Below are 20199 nucleotides of genomic sequence, written 5' to 3'. Positions count from 1 at the left end.
TTATCAGACCGCCACGTTCATGTTTAAATCACTTGCTACTATTTATTCCTGCTTTTAAAAAAACTGCTATATAGTACGTACATTTTGGTTATAAAGTTTCTTTCCTCAATATTACCAAAGTTAATCATGATTCTGCAAGGCAGCTATGAGCACCAGAGGTGGCACCTAATAGCATTCCTGCTACTGTAGTCACTACAGAAGTAATGAGCCTTGGATCTATGACCAATGCCAACCAGAATATTCAAAAACAAAGGATATCCATTTGATTCGCCTTTACATACCAATCTTCCATTGTCGATTTTTTGTTTCATCAAACTGCTGTCGTAGCACTAGAAAATCAATGACATCTGGCATATCATGGTACCTACAGTCAAGATAAATACAAATACTTAAAAAAAAAAATCAATCTACATTCTTTACAGACAATAGAGAACATTCAAGCAATTTTTTAAAAACAGATTGAAATGGCAGGAATACAGATGGAAAGGGCCAATACTGTGTGGCAACATATAGAAATGGCAGCTGGTTATTGTAGATTTTTAAACATTTTGTCCAATATCTACATATTATGAGGCATTTAGAAATGATATAGAGAATGCACAAGCAGAAGTAATCTAATCATAGGTTAATCATAAATGAGTAATGATTGGCTTCATCATAAGTTCAGTGAACTAGGTACACCATTGAGGTACAATGGGGTAGATCTTGACTTTGTGCGATAGTGTAAAATGGTAATAGTGAGTCGGCAACCCGTTTTACATCTCTCCCGATTTTTTTTCCATTGACTTCACACAAAGTCAAGATCTATCGCATTGTGTTGTCTGTTTATACAAATGTGAAAATAATAATAATTTAAAATGACTTTTAAATTTACTTTAAATGCAATTACTAGAAGCAGAGAACATGTTTTAATATTTTAGATTTACATCTTGCTAGTTATCTCATACCATCAAAGTGGGACTCGAGCACCATTTTGAAAATTCCTTCAATTGACACTAAATTCATACGGTCTGATTTTAACTCTGCTTGCCTGGCAGGAATGGGGGAAGTGGGTGGTTAAAATGGCAGTCCGGCATTTTGCACTGCCTTCCCAACACACACCCGCCTACCGCCATTTTAACTGTTGGGTTTTTGGCAGAGTCAGGGCTGCCCGCTGAATGCAAGCAAGGGCTTCATTAATTTAAATGTCGGGAACCTATAATGCAATCTGGACCTCAAAGCGATGTTAACTGCTTCTCGCACCAGTCACGCAGTGCCGGAGCCACTAGTGAAAGCTGCCGGCAAGCAGGAGCGGGGCCAGAAGAAGCCCAGAGAAGTCAGTAAAATTATATACTTTTTGACTCCTGGTGAGCCGAGAGGAACAGCAGTGTTCTTCCGGCCCCATAAGGAAATTTTGGGTTTCCCCTGCCCCGGGCTTCCCTCCACCTCCCCTGACCGTGTTCGCCTCCAGACCCCTCTTCACTACCTCCCCGCCTCCCCCACTACTTACTTTATGCCATGGACCATTCCTTTGGATCCCCAGCGACGGCCTCCTGCCAGAGAAATCCCACTCTCACCCACCGGCCAGGTAACGATTCCCACCTGGTTCGGGTGGGAGTCCAACTTGGAACATTGAGATGAGTACCGGGAGTTAAAATGGCCCGGGCCTCACACTGCACTCATGCCCCGAGTTAAAATCAGGGTCATAGTGTCACCTGGGCCTCAAACAATACTTGTTTTCACCTGTATGACTTTTTAATCACACAGAACCAAAAGCTTATTTTGTCAAATTTATTACCAGGTCACGAGCGTGGTGCTACTGGTGTCAAAAGCATAAATGCGGCCAAGTGACATTCAAGCATCCATTTATTGAGGTCTATTTATTACTTTCTAGAAAAACAAACAGCTCTTACTTCATAGAAAATGAGCCTCCTGTCAGTTTGCCAGTGTCTGGATCGATGAAAGCCAGTTTGAGACAGCACAAAGATGGAGGTCCCACTTCGTATTTGATCCCAACTATTTTCACCAGCTCTTGCTCCTGATACAAGTACAAAATATGTTCCATGTTGTACCTTTCATGACTGTGGCTGTGTCTACATCTTGGATGAGTACAATTAATCTTAGCATGACCACTGCAATAGTAGGTTTAAAGAGATAGTACTGGGGAAGCACTTCTAATAAAATCTTTCCTCCATCTGTTACACAAAAATAAAAATTAAAACATTTCCTACCTTTTAGGACTTTCCATTTAAATTTTTAAAGAGCAACCCAGTGGCGGATTTCTGTTTTTTTTAAAAATTGAGTCCCCTAACAGCTTTCAAGCAAAAAGAAAATGCACAAAGCACAGCATTTTTTCTTTGTCAGCCTCGCGCCCGGAACGTGCAGAGGACCATGTTTAGGAGTCTCCATATGAGAAATCCAAAAAGGTAAAGCTTCTGTTGGCCCGATATGGCATGCAAATTCTACCTCCAACCCTCCCCCTTCCCCACAGCAGCACAACTCACTGATCTAAGTCCAGGACCTTAGGTACGGACTGGTGAGAGCCATGGCACACAGGTTTGGTTGGAGTTTAACCATCTCCTATCAGGGCCTCGCTTGTAGCCAGCTCATACCAGAAAATCAGAGGTGTACTGCCTGCAACTTGTCGTCCATTGTGATCAATGGATGGAAAATACAGGGCAGCTCACTTGCAATTTTCCAAAATGTGTTGGCTGTGTGTAAGGCCCTGCCAGTGGCAGGGGTTTCTGATAAATTTGCCTGTAGATCCTCAGCTGAGTCCACCGACAACACACAATATCTGCAAAAATGAGCATCACAATTCTTTAAGAAATGTCCAGACAATCCCAGGCCATCCCTTACAACATCATCCAACAATATAATTGATGATGACAATGAACAGGCCAGATAACAATGGACATTAGCCCACAGAGCGAGAGAGAGAAAGAGAGAGAGAGATATTGTGATTGGTTCATTAAGTCTCCCTTTTACCCTTACACATCCTGGATAAAATCCAAGATTCTGCCATGCATTCCCACAGCTTCTAGCTACTTCATTGCCACGAGCCACTGGGTTGAATGTCTCACAAATATTGATGACAACAATGGTAAATGGGTTTCCCTGAGCCTTATGATGGTCCTTGATCTGTCCTCACAAGAGAGAAAAACAGCCAGCTGAGAGGAATGGGTTGGAGATACAACAAAATACAGCTGTTTTTACACTTAAAGTGCCCCCTTCAGTTATGGGGAAGCCAAGTACCTCCAAACTTTGTAAGGGGTGGGGGGGGGGGGGGGGGTGGAGGCAGGATAAAAGAGTGGGGGTAGGATTGGAGATACAGTCAACCATGAGTCATTCCCGCAGACTTGCCAGCATCAGTTAAATCACATTATTGGCAGGGACCTAGGAATAGCCTGTCTGCATTGCATGTTCAGCTAGGACAGTGAATCGCAACACCTAATTAATACCTTAAGACATTTCACAAAAGAATTTTTTCTCCAGGATTCTAAGAAAAACTAAACTGTTTTGCTAAATGTTACCTGTTGGCTAGCAAAACATGACAATGCAAATTATCTTAGAAAATTCTGCCAGCATGTCTCCAAAGATACTTTACCCGTAAATCCATCTTGTGCCATGCCTGCTTTTTAGCATTTATGCTAACAAGTTTTAGCTTCTTAGCCATTTCAACATAGGCTTCGTGACCCTGTCGAAAATAGTAAACCTAGAATTCAAACAAAAAAAAAATTGTAGCTAGCTTGCTATTCCCAAAACAGCACACAAGCATAAATGATCACATTATGTTACAAAACAATGATTTACTACAGACAGTAAAGAAAAATTCCTGGGTCAATGAATAATAAGTTAACCATGGCCAATCAAAATTCCTTAATTTGTCAGGTGAGATGTACAATATTACAAGCATAATTATATGAATTTATTTGATGTTAATACCTACATTACTGAAATTAAATGAGTAAAGCAATGCAATCTTTAGCACTGATGCGTGAAAAGGATGATAATGCACCAAATAATTATTTTTATCTGCACCAATGCAAAAAAGGATTCTTTCATTCTTGTTCCTAGAAGAAATTATGTTTTCACACATATTATAAATCAAATTAGAGGCAGTCACTCATGCATAATTCACACAATTATCTGCATGAAATACAGAGTTTGAGTCTTGGACTCAGTGTAACAGAGCAGTAAGGATGTGGCATAGTTTAATTTCTTTTTTGGGGGGGGGGGGGGGCGACATTTTGTGTTTATCAAGGTGACATATTATTGCTGCGGAATGGAACAGTTTCTCAATTAAAGAATGCAGTATCAACATCAAGCAATCCCAAATCAAGTATAGCACAAAACAAAGCAGAATAAAGCCTTCTATTCTGCCCAAGCAATGTGGATCAACCTCAAAAGAACAACCCATAAATCCCTTTTCCCACACCAGCCATCCTTATAGCCTGCATCTGATTGATACTGCCTATTCAGTACCAAATTAGGAGCAGCTTGTGGTATGGACCAACATTCAGTAGGAACGGAGATGAGACCAACCTAATTTCACATAGAAGCCAACAGAGAGAACACGTTCATTCCATCAATCTGGCCTGAATTCAAATCCAAAGCTAGTATCCTAGCTCAATATATCACTGAAGTTCCATTTCTCTCCTGCACTCACTTCTTGGGCCTAAATTTTAACTTGGAAAAACGGGTGGGTTGGGGATGGGGGTGCAGTAAAAATTTTAAAAATTTAAAACCCGCTCCAACAGGCCCATTTCCGGTTTTAACGGAGGCGGGACAAGCAACCAACCCGCTCTTAGGAGGCAGGTCGATCAGTAAAAGCTTTCAAGGAGGCTTCAGGCCTCCATTTTGATAGTTTTTCTATTTTTAACCCCGGGGGGCCGGGATTCCCGGGCCTTCTACTTCACACCACGTATGAGGAGGCGAGAAGGCTCGAAATAGCAGGTAAGTGCCTTTATAGCACAGCTTGTGGGCCCGGAGGAGCAGGAGTGCTTCCCTCAGGCCCAACAAGCTTATCTGCAGCGACCCCCACTATGATCTCCGACCCCCCCCCCTTCCAAGCTTGGAGAGAGAGGGTGGATGTGGGAAGGAGTGGAAGACGGTGAAGAGGAGAAACAATCTATTTGAACTGAGATTTGGTAAGCAATTGAACAAGCAGTGAATGACACTGAAACAACACATCCCCTTCATGGACAGACAGTCAGGCTCAGGTCCCGGAATTAAACACCTACAATTTGTAACAGGCAATGGATATTCCCAATTGGGCAGGAGAACACTCCAATTTATACCATCACTCTAGTGGCCTAGTGCTACGACAGAAGCAGTGAAAAATTGCTTCTGCATATAGAGAGGGGTGGTACAAGAGAGTCACTTCTTGTATCACTCAAATGTAGCAATAATGACAGGCTCCATGGAGATGATTACAGATTGTACCATCATAATTTCTCTAAAGCCAGGAGGATGGATGGATTCAAGGCAAATTTATAGGGTGGATGGCAAAGAAATAGGAAAAAGACGATTTACAAAAGTTATGTTGTAATAGTGATAATTTACTTCAGCATTAAGTTACCATCAGCTTAGAATGGTTATTGCGAGTGGTTAAATTGGAATATGTTAAGAAGAGGTACACACCCCCTCCAAGTCAACCATAACTTTTGACCCCTTTCTTAACCTTTCACATTGCCAACTTGAATATTACAACTTGAGCTAAGTATCTTAAATCTGTGTCCTCTGATTTCCGACTCCTAGGTCTCTTTCAGCTTCATCTTTAGCTATTTCAACACCATTCATACCGTGTCAACTATTTTTTCTTTCCTAAGTGTAGGTCGTTACACTTTCTGCATTAAATTTCATCTGTCATTGTTCTGCCAACTTATATATCTTGTCCAACTGTATTCTGTAATTTCTGGGCTGCCTCCTCCAATTCCACTGCCCCTCCTAGTTTGGTAACATCTCCAAATTTTACCACTTTGCATTAGTTTTGATTCCAGGTCATTTATGTAAATTAGAAGCTATAGTGCTAAGCCCTGAAGCATCCCACTCGGTAGTTTCCCCACACTGACATTACTCCTCTAATGTTGTTATTTCTAACCCTTTAGGCAGTTTCTTACTCATTTCCAGAGTTTACCCTGAAATCCATTGTGAATTAAGTGCCCAATATGCATATCCACAGTGAACATGAAAGTTTCACTATGAAATCTAGTTGGAACCAGCACTACATTGTATATTTAAACAGTTCTGCAATTAGAATGCATTGTATATTTGACATGAAACACATTTTTGAGGTCCAGAAGTAGCAATTACTGTGCCCCTCTATGTGAGAGTAAGTACATACGTACACTCCTCTCTCCAATAATAGACAGTGAAAACACCTGTAAAGTCTTACCTACTTAAATGAAATTTAATGAAACCATTTTCCTGGCACGGGTCTGCTCCAGTGCTGGCCAGCAGCAGCACACCTAAAGTATGCTGTGCTCATCGAGGACCAGGGTACCTTAATTGCTTGTCCCATGCCATTAATATGGTCCAGGGACACCCATGGCACAGGCCTGTCCCCTGGCTGGATTTAATGCTAGAAAACAGGACTGGAAACAGAAACATGGTTGCAGGCCTCAAAGGCTTATAGATGCATTCCAGCCACCGGCTTTGGGCCTTCTGGAGTGCAGCAACCAGAAATCTCCAAGACCAGAAATTCTGCTGAGAAAGTTTGAAAAAAATTTTAAACTTACTATGGGGTTCCTCTTCAGCTGGCTTCCTTTTTGCACCCCACCCCCCTCCCAACCACCCCGGACCCTTTAATCTGAGGAGGGTCCTGATGCAAGCCCCCACCACCAGCTTCATAGGACACCCCTACACCTGAGTACTCATTGCCAGAGGAACAGGAAATTGAAGTGGAAGGACCAGGAGCGCCCCACTCTCACCTCAGTAGCATGTTAACACTGGGCTTGCACCTACTGCAGACATAGGCACTGTTCTACTGTTCTCCCCCCTACCAAAGAAGCCCCAGAGCTTCTGGGACAATGTAAATTTACAGAGACCCAGCATAATGGGCTCTGCCCCCCCCTTTTTTTTTGCCTGACCTGGGGAACCCAACCATTTGCTGGTTACAAAAATACATTGAAACCTGTAAATTAAGGATACCTAAGGGACTTGCATCAGGTGTCCTTCATTTGCAGGTGTCCCTATTTTCAAAATGGTCACTGTCTGTACAGTAAATTATTTGGGACTGTCAATTAGTGCCCCTTTTTTGCTGTGTTGCTTTGTACAGGCTTCACTGTATACTCATCAGCATTAAGTGCTATTCTTTTTCCACCTTAAACGAAAGTGAATTTTGTGCTCAAGGTACCGGGGTATGAACAATTTTTCCATATTATTATATTAAAACATTACTATTAGTATCACACCCCCTGTAATCTGGTTACATTTGATGGCATGTGATCCTGGAGCAGAATTCATCAATCCGACACTGCCAATTTCTTGCCAGATCAATGTAAACATTACATTTATTTTGGCGTGAACGTGCTGTGCACCATCGCTGGTGGGGGCCTGCGAGTAGGTCTGCAGCCCGCTCTCTTGGCCAGCAGAGGTGCTTAGTATTGGGAGATTACAGGAGGAGAAAAGGAAAAAATAAAAGGTACAATGTTGTCAGATATCATTACATTATGAATACATTTGCTTTTTCAGTGTGACCAACTAGCAATATTATAAATTTCTCAGAACACTGCACAAGTGAACATTACAAAACACAAAGATGCAAAAGATTAATGAAACTGAAGGAAATTTCCATCTTTGTGGCAGTGAGGTAAACCAAACCAATCAGACTAAATTCATCCTATGTTGAAGGAACAGTAAGCAGCCATCACAACAGCAAAAGCGTAAAATTATAATACCTCATCACCCATTTGTGGTACGAAAGGGCAGCGTCTGGGTATAGTGTCTGTGATCCACACTGGTGGCAGCCATTCTTCCAGAGTCTCTCCCTGCTCCGGTAAGACTCCAGCTGGTGGTCTCTGTAAAATCACAAATTTTCTATCAATTCAACTTCTCTAGTGCCACCATTTATAAATGACCACGGTGCATCTGTAATCACAAATAACTTTCAAACGGACACTCTCTGGCCAATTGGTTCTCCGCCACTTCTGCTTAGTTCTACAGAGGACATCAAAAAAATCTAAAAGAAATAAGCCATCACCTTTATTCTTTTCTCCCGCGGTTTCCTCCTTATCTTTGGAGTTGCTGAATCATCTTTGTCTTCTTTATGTTTCTTCCTTTCTTTCTTGTTCTCTTTTTCTTTCTCTTTCTCTTTTTCTCCTTCATCTTCTGAACTGCTAGCAGCTTTCTTTGCTTGCTGCCGTGAAGATTTCTTTGGTGGCTGGAGGTTAATGCCGGCATCCGCTGTCCAGTCAGAATAGTCACTTGAATAATCACTAGAAACAGAGAACTACAATAAGTTGCACAAACTACAGTTCTGATGAAAGGTCATTGACCTGAAATATTAACTCTGTTTCTCTCTCCACTTATGCTGCCTGGTCTGATGAGTGTTTCCATCATTTTCTATTTTTATTGCACAAACTACCTTCTGGGCATCTCCTCCAGAATACTTTCCTAACCATTCCTCTAGCTTCTTCCAGTTGTATGTATTGCTTCTTAAAAGGAAACAAGCTTGGCTGCACAAAGCAGCCTAAATTTTCCGATACTGGAGTAGTTTAAATTGGGGTGTTTACTGGCAGGTTTTTTAGACAAATGGGGCAGGATTTTAACTGTGAAAAACTGATGGGTTGGGGGCAGGGGGGCATTGAAAATTGCAACAATTTCAGACCCACCCCAACCCGCCCATTTCCAGTTTTCACCGGGGAGAGTCGAGGGGAGGGCAACGGGCCTCCATTTTTTCAGGTTTTGTGATTGCAACCCCTGGGGGTCGGGATTGCAGGGTAAGTATTCCCAGGAAACTGCAGGTAAGTGCCTTTCTGGCAAGGCTTGTGGGCCCGGAGGAGCAGGAGTGCTTCCCACAGGCCGAACAAGCCTACCTGCAGTGACCCTCACAGCCCCCACAACAATCACGACCCCCCCTCGCCTAATGATCGCGAAGCACCACGATGACCCCTGATCCCGACACTCCCACCCTCGGTGACTGACACCCAAACCCCCCCCCCCACCCAACCCCCGCCATGACCCCAGGTCCTACCCCATGACAATCAATCAGAGTCCATGCAATCTGTAAATAATAAACAGAGGCCTTTATTCTGTAGCCAACCACAAACTTCAACAACAGTTTCCAGCCAATCAGGCTATCAGTCTGCAGTCTGAGCACATCAAGGGGAGAACACTAACATGAAAAATTGTGAAATGGACAGAGTAAAAAGCACTAGGATCAAAATCAGTACAGGCTCAGTGCTAAGTATTAGCTGGCCGATATTTCCAGGTAGATAAGATTAAGCACCTAATCAGTTTGGAACTGAACGATCTGGTTTCAGGATGGCTACCTGGTAATTCCAATATTTTAAAACCGTTCTGTGACAGGACACCTATCCAATTCTGGGTTATAAAAAAGGCTACACACATGTATGAATCAGTCCGAATGTAAAGAAAGCTTTCCTTTTCTTTTTTATGAAGTTCAGGATTAGTCATAGTATTCTTATCACAAGGCTAGAAATACAGTTTCTTTCTCTTTAATAGAATATGCTAGATCTAGGTTCTTTTATATTTACTGTACCCAAAAATAATCTGATTTTAAAACAATAGCATCAATCAGGCCTGTGGGAACCCCTAAGTCAGGTATTGCTACGGCTGTACCATTTTGTTTTTGCCTGAAACTGTTCTGCCCTTTCTTTTGAATGGGTGGAAGAAAAACTGCACCTCCCACCTCTCGCCCTTCCTTGTAGGCTTTCCATCTTTTAATGTGTGTGCGTAAATTTTTTAAATCCTCAGATTATGCAAACACTTCGGAATTTGGTTTGGAACCTCTTGGATTCTGAAACACTCTACATCATCACTAGTGGAAAACAACAGCAGCAGCAATACATAACCATTGATTACTGTTCAAAACTTTTGAAAAAATTAAACAGAAAATAGCTTAAAACATCATCGAGTTACATCAAAACTACAGTACAAAAACAGGCCATTCGGCCCAACTGGTCAATGCCAGTGTTTATGCTCCACACGAGCCTCTTCCCATCCCTCTTCATCTAACCCGATCAGCATACCCTTCCATTCCTTTCTCCCTCATGTGCTTATCTAGCTTCCCCTTAAATGCATCTATGCTATTTGCCTCAACTACTTGTGGTTGCGCGTTCCACATTCTTACCACTCTTTGGGTAAAGGAGTTTCCCTTGAATTCCCTATTAGATTTATTAGCGACTATTTTACATTTATGACCTCTAGTTTTGGACTCCCCCACAAGTGGAAACATTTTCTCTACGTCCACCCCATCAAACCCTTTCATTATCTTAAAAGACCTCTATCGGGTCACCCCTCAGCCTTCTCTTTTCTACAGAAAACAGCCCCAGCCTGTGCAGCCTTTCCTGATAAGTATATCCTCTTAGTTCTGGTATCATCCTTGTGAATCTTTTTTGCACCCTCTTCAATGCCTCTATATCCTTTCTATAATATGGAGACCAGAACTGTGCACAGTACTCCAAGTGTGGTCTTAATACTTGCCTAGAGCTACTGCTTTCGTTGTGCCAGGCATCCCCATCTTCTTCTGAGGTCGCACCATTGACAACACGGACTTCAACCTCCTGAAGATTAAAATCCAATTCGCTGAAGATATTTATTTATATCAATAAAGGCAATTCACACAATATGCATTGATGGTATTCCAAGTAACAAGTTCCTTAAGTCAGACATGCATTTAAAAAAATATAAAACTGGATCAGATTAAAGCAGCCATGCGATTTGTTAATGATGAAGTTTTAAAATCATTAGACATCTGAAGCCACAGTCGGACGCACTGATTAAATGTTCAGAAATTGCTGCTCAGTGGGACTGTTGTGAATGTTCACAACATAAAATACCGTCAGAAAATAAATGCTTTTTCAAAAACTTCCTAATTATAACAAACGTAGGAGGCACTTGCCTCTCCTCTGAGTGTCTTCTTGCCCCTCTCACATCCAAGAGAACACATCGCAGTTCTAGGATGCAGGAGGGAGCCAAAATAATACACACTCAAAAAACAGAGACTGGTAACTCTACCACAGATTTAATCTTTTATAATTCAATTCTATGCAAAAATCACGCCAATTCTTTCTCTAATAAATTATAAATGCAATTCAATTTTACTCTGTAAAGGCCCTCCTCCTATCCCCCTCCATTGGATTTTTCCAAAGATAATTGCTGTTGTGTCCCGATGAACTTGGTTTCATTAATATTAATTGAGCAAGCTGCCAGCGTCTGTCGCACCTCCACAGGCAGCTCGCCAATTTGAACAAAATGAATATAGGGAAGTGAGGTGAGGTCGGGAAACTGTGGTTTCGGTGAAACATCCCTGCTCCTCCTGGCTCCAGAGCAATGATTTTTAAAATATATCGGGGAAAAAATTCGATAAAGGCCATTTTCGGTCGCGGGTAACGTGATGCGCTATTACCCCGCGCCCGATGGCCCCTATGCAGGCAGCACGTGAATTTCGAGCTGCCTGTTACTTACCATGATATCTCTGTGCAGCCAACGCTACCCACGCTGCTGAGAGGCTGCACGGAGAATGAGGAAGTCGAAATGGGGCGTGCACAGTATACGTCATCAGCAGCCTGCACCTCTTAAATGGGACATGTATAGTTCACTAGGAGGAGGGAAAGATAGCCACAAGGATGGCAGGACTGGTGCGAGAGAGGGCCCCCACGCTTCTCAGATGATGCACTGGAGGCCCTGGTGGAACGGGTGGACGAAAGGAGGGCCAACATGTACCCACACAGTGGCAGGAAACCCTCCAGACTGCAGCTCTGCAGGCATTGGCAGGCTGTGGCGCAGGAAGTGAACGCCAGGAGCATGGCACCACGCACGTAGGTGCAGTGCCAAAAGAAGTTCAATGATTTGACACGAGTGATCAAGGTGAGTGAATGCAAGTGTCAAGTGGCGCATCCTCCCATCTGCACCACTGCTCCAAGCATCACACTCTCCGTCACCCACCCACCAGCGACATGCAACGCTGCACTTGGCACGCTGCATCTCACCTGCACATAGTACCACACTTACAGGCCACACAACCATTACTCACAGGTCATACACACTGGCAGCTATTCGACCACGACAGGGAGATCACCCACACACCTTGCAGGATACTCACTGACACACTGTCCTCTGTCTTGCAGGAGAAGGTGCCATATAACAGCCGGCAGCAGGAGAGACCTGAGGGTGGACGGTGACGCTTACACGTCCTCAACACCCCCCACCCACCCAAAGAAGAGACAGTACTTCCGACCATTGGGCGGGCCGTCACTGCAGCCGTGACAACATGCCACGCTGGAGGTCCCGATGAAGGGAGTCTCTGCATATCTAATGCTCCTTCTCCTTTCCCACATCTCCTTCCTCCCATAATCTTTTCTGACTCACGTGCTGCAGATGCTGTCGGCACGCACGTCTTACTTGCTCCTCTCCCTGCTCCACAACTCAGCTTGTTTCCCTTTGTCATTGCAGATACCCAAGAACAAGTGGCGGCACAATCCGAGGAGAAGGAGGAGGAGGAGGGGGACACTGAAGCCACACCATCACTCGATCTGACTCTTGCTTCCACCAACTCAGAGACTGACACTGAGCATCCTTTAAAGGTTAGGTTAGAGGAGGGATCTGCACGTGGTGAGACACCAAGCACAAGTGCGCAGGAGCCGGGGCGGAGGGAACGGATACCACAGGAGCCAACTCACCAGAGGGCGAGGTCGCTCACTAGTTCTGCTGCAGAGGAATCAGACGAGGACTTCGAAGGGTCAGGCTACAGAAGACAGCTGATGGGCGTACACCACTAAATGCTTGGGGCACTGGAAAGCCTGCCAAAAAGCCTGCGCATAATGAGAAGGGGCATGGAGGAGTCGAGCTCCAACTTGGCACAGGGCTTAACGCCAAGCTTGGAGCCCATCCTTTCCAACATGAAACGGGTGGTCACCTCCATCAGCACACCTATGGAACCCACCACGAGGCAGCCTCTGATGGCCAATGTCGCGGCTTCCATTGCAGCACAAACATCTGCCATCAAAGGTCTGCAAGCTACGGTTGCTGTTCAGACTGCTGCAATCGAAGCTCAGACTGCTGCTATCGTGGGACTGGGGACCACTGTGGAACGGGGCTTCCAGAGCACCACAGCACTCCAGCAATCCGTTCTCCAGCTGATCACCAGGATTGCTGAGGCACCGCCCCGGGAGAGTGGCAGTGGCGCCATGGCAGTCGGACCTACTGTCTTCTCCCAGGACGACAGAATTCCTGCTCCCACCCCTGCCACTCCGCCAGTGCCCCTGTTGTTGCCTATCGGCCAGCCAGGCCAGACTGCTGCAGCCCATACTGAGATTTTACAGTCTGAAGCTGGACCCTCCCGGCCCAGAGCTGCTTGAGGTCGTCCTCCAAGACCATCTGCACGCTCCTCCATTGAAGGCCAGCAGCCTCCCACCACCCATGCTCCAGCCACTGGGGAAGCACCTCATAGCAGCACTAGGACAAGTAAAGGCACATGAACAACAGGGGGGCATTAAGGCAATGCACACGGGTGAATAGTTGTGTTCTGTTTCCATGATTTCATTTATTCATTGATAAACGTGACTTTGAATTTGCATTTGGTGGTGGTTTTTATTTGTGCGATGAGCTAAGAGGGAAACCAATGTGCAATCAGATGAAGGGCGATTGAATGTCTTGTGGGAGCGGGAAGGTGGGGAGTGTAGGACTGTTGGTGAGTTGGGGGATGTAGTTGACATTATTGATAGCGGGCACTGATCAGGCGAGCACGCAGAGCCTTTACAGACAAGGCGTGTGGTCCCTGTTGCCCCATTGCATCTTCCTCCATTTCCTCTTCCGACTCCTCCCCCTCCACACTCTTTTCCTCCTCCTCCACCTCTAGCTCAGGGTCTTCGCCGATCATTGGTGGTAAAGGCAGGTCCCTCATGATGGCGAGTTTGTGCAGCATGCAGCAGACCACCACGAATCTGCGCACCCGCTCAGCTGAGTATTGCAGGGCTCCTCCAGACTGGTCCAGGCAGTGGAAGTGTTGTTTGAGGAGGCCTATGGTGTGCTCCATGACGATGCGTGTGGCAGCATGGCTCTCATTATTGGCCCGCTGTGCACGTGTGTGTGGGTTCCTGACCGGAGTCTTGAGCCACCGCGTGAGGGGATAGCCCTTGTCGCCCAGTAGCCAGCCTGAGACTTGCCGAGGCGGGTGAAAGATAGCTGGCATGTTGGACTGCCACATGACAACGGTGTTGCAACTGCTCCCAGGGTAGTGGGCATCGACCTCCATGATACGATACATATGGTCGCACACCAGCTGCACATTGAGGTGGTGGAAGCCCTTTCGGTTGACAAAAAGAGCCGAGTTGATGTGCGGGGCACGCAGGGCAATATGTGTGCAGTCAAGGGCACCCTGCACCATGGGGAAGCCAGCAATACGAGCAAACCCCTGTGCTCACTCGTTCCGCTTGTCTCTGTCAAGAGGGAAGGTGATGAACCTGTTCCTCATCTGGTACAGTGCGTCTGTGACCTCCCTTATGCAGCAGTGCACTGCACACTGCGAAATGTTGCACATGTCGTTAGAAGAGGCCTGAAATGATCCTGAACTGGAGAAATTCAGCGCCACGGTGAACTTCATGGCCACATGCAATGCTGTCCTTGCCCTGCGCTGAGGCTGCACCAGTTGACAGATCTCGGTCACGGCTTCCTTGGTGAACCTCAGGCATCGGATGCAATCCTCCTCGGTCATGTTGAGGTAAGAGAATTGGTCCCGGAAGGCCCTCATTGGACAGGGCCTCCTGCTCAGTAACCTGCGTCTCCTCGTCCTCCCTCTCCTCGCAGCTTGACCTGCTATACATGGCCTCTCTGCATGCTCCCAGTTGTGCTCAATGTCCAGCTGGAGCCCTAGCAGACCACCCATGGTTGCCAGGAATGTTGTTCAACCACAGATGTAACTTTCCAAACCGTAAGGCAGTACCTGCCAAACCACTCTCAAATGTAGTCTAGGAACTCTCAGTAAGTATAGGGAGCTTCAAAAAACACTTCCCATTCCACCAGCAGCCAGAAGCAATAATCCAGCAAGTAACCTGCAGCACCTGCACGGTCCCCTTAAATAGCGCTGGTGGGGTGGTCCTCCACGCATCCTAAGACACATTGAGGTGGTCGGGGTTAAGACTGTGCGTTGAGTTGAGTGTTAAGTACCAAAATGGTGTCTATCACTTCAAATCAGCGTTGCACATCGATTGCACGCATTTTCTCCCTACTTTACATGCTTCCAGTGTTCTGTATTGGCGCATTTTTTTTTATTCGTTCACGGGATGTGGGCGTCGCTGGCAAGGCCGGCATTTATTGCCCATCACTAATTGCCCTTGAGAAGGTGGTGGTGAGCCGCCTTCTTGAACCGCTGCAGTCCGTGTGGTGACGGTTCTCCCACAGTGCTGTTAGGAAGGGAGTTCCAGGATTTTGACCCAGCGACAATGAAGGAACGGCGATATATTTCCAAGTCGGGATGGTGTGTGACTTGGAGGGGAACGTGCAGGTGGTGTTGTTCCCATGCGCCTGCTGCCCTTGTCCTTCTAGGTGGTAGAGGTCGCGGGTTTGGGAGGTGCTGTCGAAGAAGCCTTGGCGAGTTGCTGCAGTGCATCCTGTGGATGGTGCACACTGCAGCCACAGTGCGCCGGTGGTGAAGGGAGTGAATGTTTAGGGTGGTGGATGGGGTGCCAATCAAGCGGGCTGCTTTATCTTGGATGGTGTCGAGCTTCTTGAGTGTTGTTGGAGCTGCACTCATCCAGGCAAGTGGAGAGTATTCCATCACACTCCTGACTTGTGCCTTGTAGATGGTGGAAAGGCTTTGGGGAGTCAGGAGGTGAGTCACTCGCCGCAGAATACCCAGCCTCTGACCTGCTCTCGTAGCCACAGTATTTATATGGCTGGTCCAGTTAAGTTTCTGGTCAATGGTGACCCCCAGGATGTTGATGGTGGGGGATTCGGTGATGGTAATGCCATTGAATGTCAAGGGGAGGTGGTTAGACTCTCTCTTGTTGGAGATGGTCATTGCCTGGCACTTATCTGGCGCGAATGTTACTTGCCACTTATGAGCCCAAGCCTGGATGTTGTCCAGGTCTTGCTGCATGCGGGCTCGGACTGCTTCATTATCTGAGGGGTTGCGAATGGAACTGAACACTGTGCAGTCATCAGCGAACATCCCCATTTCTGACCTTATGATGGAGGGAAGGTCATTGATGAAGCAGCTGAAGATGGTTGGGCCAAGGACACTGCCCTGAGGAACTCCTGCAGCAATGTGCTAACTCCTATACCAAAGTGGGGTCCGGCGCACACCACGCTGGAAACGTGCGTGCGCAGCCAAGACGCCATCTTGGATGTTGGAGAGGCCGCGTCGCGCTGAAACAACGGGCGCTACACAACCCAATTTAGTGCCCACCTTTTTTAAACTCATCAGCAACCACTGAAGAATCCTTAGCAGAGCAGGCCAGGCGCCTGCTTCACTCATCAAAGATCAATTTCACAGAGGGGGATCCTTGAACAGCTACTAGGCCCCTCACTAACATATTCAAGGGGTCGAACGCCTGTTTTAGGCAGCCACCTGGGACAGCTAAAAATGGTCCCAACAAACTTAACAGTGGCCCAAACACACATGCAGATTGGGGCTCAAGTCCTCCCACTGCTAAATTTGTCATAGTTGCACCCAAAAAATGGGCGTAACGCATAACAATTTTTACCCCAGTATTTGCAAAAAAAACCTTTTTGGGAAAGGAAATCAGCTCCGGAGAAAAGCGGTCATTGAGACGTCTGGCTGAAATCAAATATAGTATTAACTTGAGTTATTGCATCAATACACATAGTGGATAAGGCTCCCAGTATGCATACCCAGCATCTGATGACGTAAAACCGCTCAAGCTTTTGTTTTAAATCCAGTGAAGTCTTTTTAAAGTTCTGAATGAAGAGTTAGTTACATGAAGGCCTCAAAATCTAAACTCAGTCAGCTCTATATTTATGAGAGGAAAAATTACATTTTTTTTCCAAATGGTATTCTTTATGTATCTAGAAAGTGTAAAAAAAGAGAAAGTATAGAGGAGTTTCTAAGAAAACATGTTTAACTGAACAATTTTTCACTCCTTAACCAACAATTTACTTACATAACAATAGTCAATGCACTTCAGAAGGTCATTTGTTGTGCAAAGTGCTTTGAGGTCTTTCACAATCATGGCGTTCTACTTGACCCTGAGATGAGCTTCTGACCACATATCCCCTCCATCACCAAGACCACCTACTTCCACCTCCGTAACATTGCCCTTCTCTGCCCTGCCTCAGTTCATCTGCTGCTGAAAACCTCATCCATGCCTTTGTTACCTCTGGACTGGACTATTCCAATGCTCTCCTTGCCGGCCTCCCATCTTCCACCCTCCATAAACTTGAGCTCATCCTAAACTCTGCTGCCTGTATCCTAACTCACACCAATTCCCATTCTCCCATCACCCCTGTGCTTGATGACCTCCATGGCCTCGCCCCTCCCTATCTCTGTAACCTCCTTCAGCCCTACAACCTCCGAGATCGCTGCACTCCTCCAATTCTTGCCTCTTGCGCATCCTTGATTCAATCGCTCCACCACTGGCGGCCGTGCCTTCAGCTGCCTAGGTTCTAAGTTCTGGAATTCCCTCCCTAAACCCCTCCGCTTCTCTACTTCTCTCTCCTCCTTTAAGACACTCCTTAAAACCCTACCTCTTTGACCAAGCTTTTGGTCACCTGTCCTAATACCGCCTTATGCGGCTCGGTGTCAAATTTTGTTTGATAACGGTCCTGTGAAGCACCGTGGGATGTTTTACTACGTTAAAGGTGCTATATAAATGCACGTTGTTATTGTTGAGGCATTAACATGAGAGATGTTTTATAATATTTCAGTTGTTGTGACAGTAAATATATCACAGTTATCAAGTGAAAGAGATTTGTTTAAACTGGGCAATTTAGTAAGTTACTACAAAAGCTACTTTCTCTCCATGAAACTTACCTCTGAAGAGCTGTTGTAATCTATATTCTGCTGTGAACTTCTGCTGCCATCATCCACTGCAGATCGCGTGCAGTAATTGTGTATGTTCTGGCGGCTCTGTTTTCTCCCTTCTCCATTTTCTTGCAAGCGTTCATAAGAATGGGTCTAAGAAGCACGCAGTGGCATAATAGGTTATTAATACAGAATTAATTTTAAAATACAGTTGTGCTCAAAATTACTAAAATCATCCCACTGCAATTTACTGCTCAGTTTCCAATACTAATTCCATCACCAAGTTTACAGCAGTTCAAACTATGTGATGGATTGCTGCAGTCTAACATAACACACTAATTTCCAACTTCAACTGGAACAAAATTAGAGTTCACAGAATAGAAATGAGATGAGGATTAACTCAAGTTAAAATGAATGTTGCTTCTTACAGAGTTGATAATTTCTAATATAAAATCTTGTATTTAATAACAGGAAACCACGTGCCTGAGGTATGCACATGGCAGGAGCAGGGACAAGGGACATTCAACTTAAATTGGGGTAGAACAAAAAAATCTCCAACCCCCCACCCCATCCTTCCCTCCCCACACACCAATTTTCAAACCTATTTTAGTTGGGTTTTTATTTAACACTAGCAGGAATGTGATACTGCTTTGAGCTCTGTGTGTTTTCAAAACCCCATTCCAGAGGTACACAGTCAAGGCTGTCATTCCTCTCACTGGCCAAAAGGTTTCATCTGCAGGCAAATTCAAAGTACATCGGGCCATGCACCGCAAGTATTCCCCATTGTCGCTCCATTTATTTCTGTGCAGAAATGGAGTCCTTGGGCATAGGCTTCAACTGGTGTATAATATGGAGCATTTTGGGATCTGGGACAATCAGGCAAATCCAGGAATGGTTAAGATCTTTTTATGTACTCCATCACCCAACTGTAAGGTAGGAAAATTTTAAAATACAGACAACAGTGGGCTGGAAGCATATCAGCAATTTGCTCTCTCGCGTGCTTAAGTTCAGAATTGTACTGTGGAACTGTTTCTATGTTGATGTTTTTCAAAGATCCAATTTGAAAAGATTTCTCTAACTACTAATTCAGAAACTGATTAGACAGTATTCCCTTAGTTACTGGAGCATTAGGGTATGGATTTATCTGGTTGTTATGTGTAGTAGCCTCATAAATGGTTTTATTTAAAAGTTTTCGACAGTAATACAATTATGAACACATCCTAAAATAAACTTATATAGAGCCTTGGTTAGACCACACATGGAGAACTGTGCACAGTACAAATAGGATATAGATGCACTGGAGAAAGTGCAAAAAAGATTTACGATGATGATACCAGAACTGAGAGGGTACAACTATCAAGAAAGACTGAGCAGGCTGGGGCTCTTTTCTCTAGAAAAGAGAAGACTTCTTATCATAAAGTGCTCTGGAAAGTCTTCTTGCAATTGAGAGTGATACAAATGCAAGGTGTTGTTGATCTGGCTTTAAAGCTTCACAAAAACTGAATTTACGATTTTTGACTTTTATGGTAATTATTTTATGATTCAGCCAGAGCACATATCCAAATGGATGAAAATCCACATGTCAGCACATCTCAGCATAAATACCGAGATGCATTCACCCCAGACTTCCGCTGCCAACTCTGCTGACGATGGTAGGGTCATAAACTGTTCTGCAATCTGCACAGTAATGGTGGGCTAGGGGCAACCCTCCTGAAATTTCCAGCCTCTTCCAAAAAGGCTGGAAATTTCAGCTGAACAGTCTCAGCCAGGCTGGGGAGGGGGAGGTGGTATCGGGTCAACACCTCCCCCCCACCCCCACCCCCTAGAAAAAAAAATTCACGTTCAGATCTTCAACAATGCAGGCCTCTACTCCGACTTGGACCCCTCCAAGTGGGCCCCATAACTGGCGGTGGATCAGCTGTTACGCCTGATCTGATCAGAATGCAGGAACTCCTAGTGTTCAGAGTTCCCGCGCCCCATTACAGCCATGACCTTGTAAGGGATGGGCAGCACCGTTTCCTGTAAGCTGCGCACGTGCGTGACCGCGCAGCAGT

At 45.2% G+C, this 20199-nt stretch overlaps 1 protein-coding gene across 3 annotated transcripts in view; it reads right to left on the bottom strand.

Moving 5' to 3' along the window:
- Positions 1-20199, bottom strand: part of phip (pleckstrin homology domain interacting protein) — a 219148-nt gene that overhangs the window by 59323 nt on the left and 139626 nt on the right. For all 3 annotated transcript variants that reach the window (XM_067984931.1, XM_067984932.1, XM_067984933.1), the window contains exons 21-27: positions 18155-18298; positions 10648-10727; positions 8183-8417; positions 7881-8000; positions 3587-3694; positions 1893-2017; positions 282-364 (exon numbers count right to left, since the gene is read on the bottom strand). In XM_067984931.1, coding sequence (XP_067841032.1) covers positions 282-364; positions 1893-2017; positions 3587-3694; positions 7881-8000; positions 8183-8417; positions 10648-10727; positions 18155-18298 — 895 coding nt within the window. The remainder of the gene's footprint in view (positions 1-281; positions 365-1892; positions 2018-3586; positions 3695-7880; positions 8001-8182; positions 8418-10647; positions 10728-18154; positions 18299-20199) is intronic.

The sequence above is a fragment of the Heptranchias perlo genome, chromosome 5 (assembly GCF_035084215.1).
Source record: "Heptranchias perlo isolate sHepPer1 chromosome 5, sHepPer1.hap1, whole genome shotgun sequence".
Classification (NCBI taxonomy): domain Eukaryota; kingdom Metazoa; phylum Chordata; class Chondrichthyes; order Hexanchiformes; family Hexanchidae; genus Heptranchias; species Heptranchias perlo.
Note: the sequence above shows the minus strand (reverse complement) of the source record. Positions and strands in the feature narration are given on the sequence as shown.